Source organism: Mytilus edulis, chromosome 4 (assembly GCF_963676685.1).
Source record: "Mytilus edulis chromosome 4, xbMytEdul2.2, whole genome shotgun sequence".
NCBI classification, from domain to species: domain Eukaryota; kingdom Metazoa; phylum Mollusca; class Bivalvia; order Mytilida; family Mytilidae; genus Mytilus; species Mytilus edulis.
In genome coordinates this window covers 7,355,201-7,365,015 of record NC_092347.1, presented here as the reverse complement: position 1 = coordinate 7,365,015, position 9,815 = coordinate 7,355,201, and the positions used below count along the sequence as shown (strand labels likewise).

The window sequence follows — 9,815 nt, the reverse complement described above, 5'->3', positions numbered from 1 at the left end:
TAGTGTTTTTTGGATTTATATTTTTTAGTTCTTTTCTTTTTGCTTGTACACACTAAGAATTTGTAGATTTTATTTTAAAAGAACAATACTTTGAATCATTAATGTATGAAACAGTTCTATATCATTACTTTTTCAAGACTTTAAAATAAAATCTTTATGTCTAAAATTGGAGCTTTACATCATGTGGTTAACATGGCAATGAGTATGACTATCTAAAATGTAAAAGGTATGATAAGTTCTATTCATATGCTTATATTTGCTCCCACTGTGACTTTATTCTGAAGAACAGCAATACATTTGCTGTTTCTTTGTTTTGTGTTTTGTCAGATGCTGGGATTTGGTTTTGTGAATCCAAATCCGATCTTTCTAATTATATTACAATTGTTTTATAAGATGCTGTTTCAGAGGCCTATGGATAAGGAATATCCAAAGTTTATTTCTAGTAATAACATATCTTTGGAACTTGCCTCTGTGTCTTTATAGCAATTATTTCACCTAATAAGATATACGTCATGCCTTTAATGTCTTGAGTAACCTTAGCCAGAATGATAAATATGGTAAGATAACGGAAAAAAATATTGGACATTTAATGGAACAAATCAGGTTCAATTACACAAAATCTCTCTAAAGTATTAAATCATATACATTGTACTATTTGTGTCATGAAGACACTGAGGTTAAGAAAAGTAGTGTTATGAACTTTTATTTATATCCTGGTTTATTTAGTGATCCCATGGTCAATGACGGTAACAGATTCATTAAATCTCTTTTCTATTATTAAAAAGAGATCATATGTTGGGGATAGTAAATAATACAGTAACACTAATCACCAAAAGACGTTGGGGGGGGGGGGGGGGGGGGGGGGGGGGGGGGGGGAATAGCATTCTTCAGCAATAGGCATGTCTATAGAATATATCAATACCTATTGATTGTAACTCTCACCTCCTAAGTGTAATAAAAGTTTGAATAATTCAAAGATACTATTTAGTATCTGCTATCAACATAGAAATCACCCAATGTAAATTGACATTAGACAAACACTGACTAGACTTAAATTGTACACATTGTGATCATTTTCCTTAGGACACACAATTATGTGATGTGTTTACAGAGCTTTAATTATAGAATCTTAGCATTCTTATACATGTATGTGTTTTATTTCTTCGTCTCACCTAAAAAAAAATGAAACAAATTCAAAATCATGTAGCATTAATTTAGTGTGAATTGTTTTTAAAATATTTCAAATTGTACTAAAAGAAGACCCAACGTACAGTTGTAGATGGCATGTGTTTCTGTTTTAAATAATCCAATTCACCATTACTTTTTTTTTTTTTCTGTTGAGTGTGAGATCATAGTATTAAAGCAATAATAACCCTATTCGCCCAACCCATACCTCCTCATCCAAATAAAACGAGGTCATAATTTCAGCTTCAGATCATGTAAACATGTACCAAAATTTTCAGAATATCTTAGCTTCTTGTTTTGTTTCTGCTGATACCTGCAAATTATTTTTTGATAACTTGCTTCTTTTCAGCTTCTCCAAAATAAATTTCACTGCAATTGATGTAACAAATTAAAAAACTACTTTTGAATTCCTGTATTTAGCTGATAAGCTTTACAGAAAATTGATTTAAAGGCAGATCGGTAGGTGTAAGGCACAAGCTTTAATATATCGAATTAAACACTTAAAAATTGAATAAAAATAATCCACCAAATGACCAAAGGAAATGGAGACCAACAACTCAACTACAGGTCACTGAATGGCATTTAACAATGAGCAACATTTTATACTGTAATTTAGTAAGCTTTAAAAGGGCCAGTCAATTAGTGAATCATGGATTATATAAACAGGAAAATGTCCAAAAAAGACAAATATACATTAAACAGACAGCGACAATATGTCACCATGGAGCCTATTGTTTATATAGAAATCTTCATGACAGTTCATTAAGTGAAATGACCTTGTATGTGCCAAGTAACAAAATATTGTCTGATGGTGTCCTTGCCCTCCTCTGGTGGCCTGAGATAACCTTTCCTAATAAACATCTATATCTTATAAGTACTTCATTATAAAGTTATATATTTGTCAAGCTTGTTTTCCGAACAAACACTTTAAGATAATGTTCACACTACTCATATTTACTTTTGACAATTTGTTTGTGTGTCTAAAGATTATCTTTTACTTTCATTGTTGAACGTTCCAAATTTTCAAGGTTTATATATTTTTTTTAAATCCAACCTCATTTTACTAAATCATTGATCTTTATTTGAAATTTAGGTCTAGGGCATTAATACATCTTTTTATCACCAAGTAAGGTTAGACATTTTAAATCAATGCCCCATTCATAAATGGCATTGCTTCACGAGAAATTGTTGGTCCATGTTGGGATGCAGAAAAAGACATAATTTATAATAATGAAAGTTTAAATTTCTGGTTCAGTATACAGAAATTGATAAGTTAATAATCTTATCATTTGATAAATTTAAATATCATGTCTTTCTTCCTAATGCATGGGGCTGATATAGAAGATTTCCTTGATTTTAGGGAAACCTTGGTGAATAAGCGACAAATAAGGAAAAAGTTATTTCTTTTATGTTTGATGAAGGCTTGTTAACTTCCTGTATAACTAATGAAATAGGTTATATCATATAATTTATCATATTGATATAACTTCTTTTTTCACAATTTTTACTTTCTGATCAATTGGACCAATTTCCACGATTTCTCCTTTTACTTCTCATTTATTGTTTTTCCTCGACCCAACTGAGTTGGATATCTTTTTTTCTGTCATACATTTTTAATACATAGAACATGAAAAAGGTTTAATTTTTGATCATATATATTTTGTAATAGAATGTAGTTATTTATAGACAATATAGTAAAGACTGTATGATCCCCTTTCAACTTTTTTTTTCATTTTTGTCCTTGAATGTCTCTTTTATGTAAACTCCACATCTCCTTTTATTGATCATGATTTTATGGTCAATCTTTATGTAATGTGATTTAAATTGTAATAAGATTAAGTATAAGTAAATGGTCTTATGTTGTATAAATGATTAAATAGGATTTAACTGAAAGTTCATGCTTTATGTGCATGATATTTTTACTAATGCCCTGGTGACTTCGATATAACCTTTATATAAAAAAAGACATGCTTTACAACAGTTAGGTGTAAATGTCCAATGGTGGGAAAAGATCTGTTAACAATTGTGACAAATTATGGTATCAAGATTATATAGGATTGGAAAGTTTACTTAGGTGGACAATCACCTCACATTTTATCATCATGTCCAAATGAATGCTTTCATATACTTAATTTTGGCTTTTTTTTTACCTGTCAGGCTGTGCATTACTAATGTACCAGGTAGTTAAAAGACTTAAGTTCAATTTTTTTTCATCTTTTTACACTACAGTATGATTTTAGTTGTATCTTGAAGAAACAGAAAGCTGCAAATAAGAAAGTAAAGGGCTTATGACATTTGAGCAGGGCAGATCTAGCCATTTTTTAAAGGGGGTTCCCAGCCCAGGATAAAGGTGGGTTCCAACTTTATGTCCCCATTCAAATGTTTTGATCGTCAAAAAAGGGGGGAGGGGGGTTCCAACCCAAGGAAACAACCCCCTTCTGGATCCACCACTGCATTTACTTAGGTTAACCAAAGGTAGTAGGCATAAAAGGTGTTCAATGAGTACATGCTTATGTTACATGCATACTGTCTTAATAACAATATATTACATCTGAGATCTGCTATATCCACAAAGTTTCAAATTCATGTCAAAAGTATCTATATCTTTGAATAATGATGCTGACAGTGAGCCTGACACAAAGGGTAATTGGGATTATCCATTTGCTCTTATAAGAAAATTTACCCTGTATATGGAGATACAGTGTAGCAAACAGAACTGGTCACTACCAGTTGAAAATTGTAATGTCCTGCTAGTGCTGTCATTTGGGGTTTTTGGAATTTTTAAAAATATATATATATATATAACATATAAATTTGGAAGGTAAAAAGGGTCCATTCCTCAACGAGAATACCTGCAATTAAAGTTTATAAGTGTGACTTTCTACATTTGTTTGAGAAGATAAATCCCAGACAATAACATCTGTATCTAATACCTGCATGTAACCTTTAAATGTTAAATCTTGATCAGTAAATATTTTACATGCCATTGGTACATGCAAGCTTGTTCACTCCCTTGTAGTGTTTGACAGTATTGATGTACCCATTATACATAGAAAAGTGGGAGAAAGAACATGTTATATTGCATAAAAAGGTAAAAATCAGTCAAGGTTCTCACAAGTATAAAGAATGAAAACAGCATGGATGCATGTAAGATTGTCTGACTTTTTTTCTGTCAATGACGTTTACAAGTAAAAAAAGGACCTAGAAGTAAAGTTAGTATAAAAGTACATGATATAATCAAATGATTTATTAGCTTCCATTTGTTTTAATGTCTGCATAATAAACATGTTTAGACTATTAAAGTTTGACATTGAAAGCACACCCATGTAGCACTATTTGTTCACTCTTCCAGGTATGGTACAAAATAAAACTTGATACGATACCATTGAAGATTTCTAAAGAAAAACAAAAAACATAAAGCTGAATTTCAATCATTGTAAAAAGGGCAAGGGGAATAAAGATAAAATTTTGTTTGCTTAATGCTTAATGCTAATCTTAAGGTCTGTTTTTTTTTATTTGGGGAGGGGGTGTAATTATTATGTAATTGAGTTGAACCTGTGTTTGAATTTTGAAATAAGACGTATATAATTCTTTCTAGTTTACCTGATCAAATAGTCTTTTGATATTTTTTGTGTTGTTGGTTGGTTGTTGCTGTTTCATTAAGTATTCACCACATTGCTATTTATTCATACGTACTAAGGATTTGCTATTTATTCATACATACTAAGGATTTGCTATTTATTCATACATACTAAGGATTTGCTATTTTAAAGGCATTTTTTTTAAATTACATAGACAGCAATAAAAACTTCCTTTAAGTCGTTTATACACCATTTCCTCCAGTGGTGAAATCAGATTTTAATTCTATAATTGCAGTTTTATAATATGGTATTGTTACAAGACACATATATTAAAGATTCCTATATTTAGATAACTTTTACTTTATGTACTTAGTGTACTGATCCACTTACTGACCAGTGGCCAGCAGACAAAAGTTTGACCTTCTGTCTACCATTCATCAGCGGTCACTTGATCACCTCACCTGGTCACATTCATTCTAGCCAGGATTTACTTATTAATCGCCTGACCACTGACCATACTTATATATATGATCATATATTGAGATGGGATGTTAGCTTTACAAAGTACTTGTTAGTCATCAAATGGTTACAAGAGCTACTTGTGCATTTAGTCTTTTACATAATTCTCTTTGATTCTAAGGATTTGACGAGGAATTAATAAGTATTATCATCAATGATAAGTGAAAAACAAAGACGGCAATCAATATTTCCAAATATCAAGGTTATAGTGTGTATTGGGTTTCAAGACTTCAATAGCTTATATTGTAGTTCAGTTGGCACTAAGGGCTGCCAATACAAGTTTTTGTTCCCCCCCCCCCCCCCTTATTTTGCAACATGGTGTCTCTAATATAAAAAGTTCTGGGCATCTGTGTTCTCTCACTTGTACCATATTTTTTTGGTTTGATATTCTTCGATTTGTATCAAAAGATATATTAGAAATGTCTGATAGTTGCAAAAGGTGTATGCAAATCAATCATTTTCAAAGTTATGCACCTTGAAAGTATAAATTGTATTTCATTTCTTGTATGATTTTTAAATAAAGGGTTTATATTAACACTGTTTTGGAAGTGTTTGGGAATCCATGTTATCAAGGCAGGATTAGTGTTCCTTTAAAATCTCATTCATGATATGGTGCATCTGACCTTAACCTTATTTTCATTGATCATTGATAAAGTTAAGTTTCTAATAAATTACTGTAAAGACCTTGAACATATAGACTTTCAACTAAAAATTGGAGCATAATCAGTTAACTTTGTTTGGTCCATGACTTGTAAATGGTAACTCCATGAGAGTTATTATAAAATGCTTGACAGAGGGGGACAATCATCTTGTGGATGAAATAAGCAAAAATACTCCTAAATCCTGAATTAATCATTTAGATTTAATTTAAATTATGAAGCTAAAAAATCTGCTATTATTTTCAATTTCATGAGGTCTGCAGGTTTTTCTAACACTATTATTTTGCTTAAATGGTTAATACATGGTTCTATCCTCTGTCTTTACAGCAAGGAAATCAGATGATTCAAATATGTTCTTAAAACAATTTCTTGGAGTTTTCTTGAACCTGTAAGCAATTGGAAAGGATAAGATATTAAAAACCAATCATCATTCATGTGTTTAAGGACTACGTGATGTTGATCCACGACCATATTTGAAATAAAACATGAATGAAAATTTAAATAAATGTCTTGGCTTATATCCAGGTTAGTTCTTATCTGTAATTATATTTTATTTGGCGCAAAAAGGTGTTTGTGCCATAACATAAGACACAAATTTAGCATATGATTGAAGTTTAATTTATGTTTACCTAACAGAAAATCTGGTATGTAAGACTCAGAGGAGATATGACATATTAATTTAATGTCCAGGAAAGACATTTTAGAGTGAATGAGCTGCTTTAATTATCGTCACACGATCAAAGGCATGCAAAATATTTTCGCTCTTGCTCTCTAGTATAATTATTTTATGCTTAAAATTTGATAATCAGAACAACTTCAATAAATATTCTTAATTTCGTGTTATCATTATTGTTCCTTACGGAAGAGTCTTTAGTCTTTTACAATAGCAGATGGTCGAAATGCTTTATCAGTAAATTTTTCGATAATACTTGTATTTCAAACTCAAATTAAACTGGATGATACTAGATCTAATGTTGTAGGCATATTCTGTTTCAAAAGCATTTATCATGATGATGCCTCATGATTGTTGTGGAGTAAACCAATCAAACTTCTTGAATGCATGTGTCAGACATTGCAGCTCAACCTCTGAGTATATTGACAGATCATTATTGAAAGCATAAATTATTATAAAATATATATTTTCAGCTGTAAAGCCAAATCTTGAAAAGTATGTCTTCATGAAAGTTATTGAAGATACTGATGGTGTCCTGGTAGAAGAAGAAACATTGGATACTGGGTAATTATAATTAAACCTGGGTTTGCCCTTATATTTTTCTGCATTGATGTTAATTTTAACATTAAGTAATTTCACATACATTTAAATTTATTTTTGTCACATATTAAAAAGACTTTATAAGTTTTAGTGGGGGGGGGGGGGGGGGGGGGGGTCAAAATAAACGAATGCCTTATTGAATAAAAGAATATGGAGCTTAAGACACTTCTCACAGAATTTTAAGGCTTTTTCTTAAAAGTTTTGTCTACATTGCCTTAATGATTTTAGGGAAACATACAAACAACTGCCTCCAGTAAAAGTTATTTGCTCATTAATAAGTGAAGTGCAACAATAAGAAACCCACATGAACCTTTGATCTACATGTATTTACCACTTGTTTAAATTATGTATTATGAATTATGTAACTGTTGTAATTACTTGAATGATAAAAACATTTGTCAAGGATATAAATAAAGAAGATACATGTCTACTTTTTCATTCATTTGACCAAAAACATTACTTCTGAAATAATGCAATTATTAGCATTTTAGTTCAAAAACAAAGCACTATACATTCAGAATTTTAAAAAGTCCAAAATGGAGATCTAGAGTCAGTTTAACAAAAAATCTTACGACTATGATTGATCATAAGTCATGACCAAATCAGTATACTTACAATCTATCTTAGTCGTAAGTTTCTTTTGTGAAACTGACTCCTGGAATGCAGTAAATTCCAATTGTTTGTGATATTTATATTTGTATTTTTATGCCCCACCTATGATAGTTTTCTGGTCTGATTGTCTGTTCGTTCATCTGTTCGTCCGTCCCGCTTCATGTTAAAGTTTTTGGACATGGTAGTTTTTGATGAAGTTGAAACTTAGTACACATGTTCCCTATGATATGATCTGTCTAATTTTAATGCTAAATTAGAGTTTTTACCCCAATTTCACAGTCCACTTAACATAGAAAATGATAGTGCGAGTGGGGCATCCATGTACTTGGGACACATTCTTGTTCATGATAATTACAATATTGCTGTAATTACCGGTAATTCAGATGGATATAAGTGATTATCTTATTATTATTATTTTTCAGGGAAGAAATAGTAGATTTACAGAAAGGAGACCAGCATATCATGCGATATAAACCAATATCATCTCTCGTATCATCTGGTGCTGTGACGTTAATATGATTCATATTATTTTGATTGTTAAAATAAAACATCCCGCTGCAAATGTTTGCACCTGTCCTAAGTCAGGAATCTGATGTACAGTTGTTGTCCTCTGTTTATGTAGTTCATTCATGTTTCTCATTTCTTGTTTTTATATAGATTAGACCGTTGGTTTACACATTTGAATGGTTTTACACTAGTTATTTTTGGGGCAGCTATATATTTTGCTGTTCGGTGGAGCCAAGGCTCCTTGTTGAAGGCCGTACCTTGACCTATAATGGTTTACTTTTATAAATTGTTACTTGGATGGAAAGTTGTCTCATTGGCACTCATACCACATCTTCCTATCTATACTATTAACCCTTTAACCCCCAATCCCGCCTGTAGGCGTGATGGCAACAACCATTATTTGATGGCCCGTATGACCCTCCATACTTTTTTTGAACTGCCCCAACTGAACTGTCATGATAGCAGGGACTTCAACCAAGCAGTTCATGGTCCATCAACTCTTCTCAGATGTCTGTTCATGAAAATTTGGCACTTTGAAAGCCGTTTAAGAGTTCAAAATCGGAAAAACATGAAAAGTAGCCAAAATCAGGTGGGGGTGGGCATCTTTTGATGGCCACTACGTAACTGGAAGTGACTGTTGGTAAAAACTATTATCATATATGCATGCATAGGTGGTATAGGAACACAACGAGGTATAATATGGCCAATAGGAATCTAGTCTGTAAAATCTAGGTCACCGTTTTGTCAAAAATCCATAAAAACAGACATTTAGGCAGACCTGACTTGACAATAATAATTCCCAAGCAAGACACTGAAGTCGAATATACTCCCAGCTAGCATGAATGGACTACTGTAACTATAGGGTAATACTTGAATGACAAAAAAAATACAGTCTTGTCGGTGTTCACCTCTCAAGGTCGTTTTGAAATAGGAAAATAGACGGAAAATTACCATTTTTCACTGGGGGTGGGTTCAAACCCACGAGAAAATATTTGCATATAATTTGCATATGTTTGCAACTTTTCGAAAAATGCCTGATTTCCCAAAAATGTCTTGGGGGCTAATGAGTTAAACGAGAAGACCTCATTTTGGGTGTCGCTTCTCTTCCTTCCACAATAAATCAATCATCATGCATCTATGTCCTATAGGTACAGTGGATAGTCATATTTGTCATCCATTCATATGGTTATTCAGATTTAGTTATTTTGGAAGAAAAACGAGAAAAAAGGCGTCCGGATATGTTTCCGTCATTGGACGAAATTTTAAGTCATATTAGACTTCCGGTTTGCGTTTTTATGTATACCTTGAACATACATATACTACGAATAAAGAGTATTTTCTGTCTGATATCATTTTCAAGTTAACTATCCACGGCGGTCACAGAGTTTATTAGATAGAGATGGTCTGTATAATATATCAATGACCGCCGGCCGTGGATCGATTATTAAACAGAATTAAAAGTAAAAACAAAATACACTT

General features: G+C 31.9%; 1 protein-coding gene across 1 annotated transcript in view; it reads left to right on the top strand.

The window, feature by feature from the left end:
* The window catches only part of LOC139518880 (DNA replication complex GINS protein SLD5-like), a 43,045-nt gene extending 34,654 nt beyond the window's left edge, over positions 1–8,391 (top strand). Inside the window, exons 6-7 of the mRNA XM_071310546.1 lie at positions 7,091–7,181; positions 8,252–8,391. Of these exons, the coding sequence (XP_071166647.1) occupies positions 7,091–7,181; positions 8,252–8,348 (188 nt within the window). The 3' untranslated portion in view covers positions 8,349–8,391. The remainder of the gene's footprint in view (positions 1–7,090; positions 7,182–8,251) is intronic.
* The last annotated feature ends 1,424 nt before the right edge of the window (positions 8,392–9,815 follow it).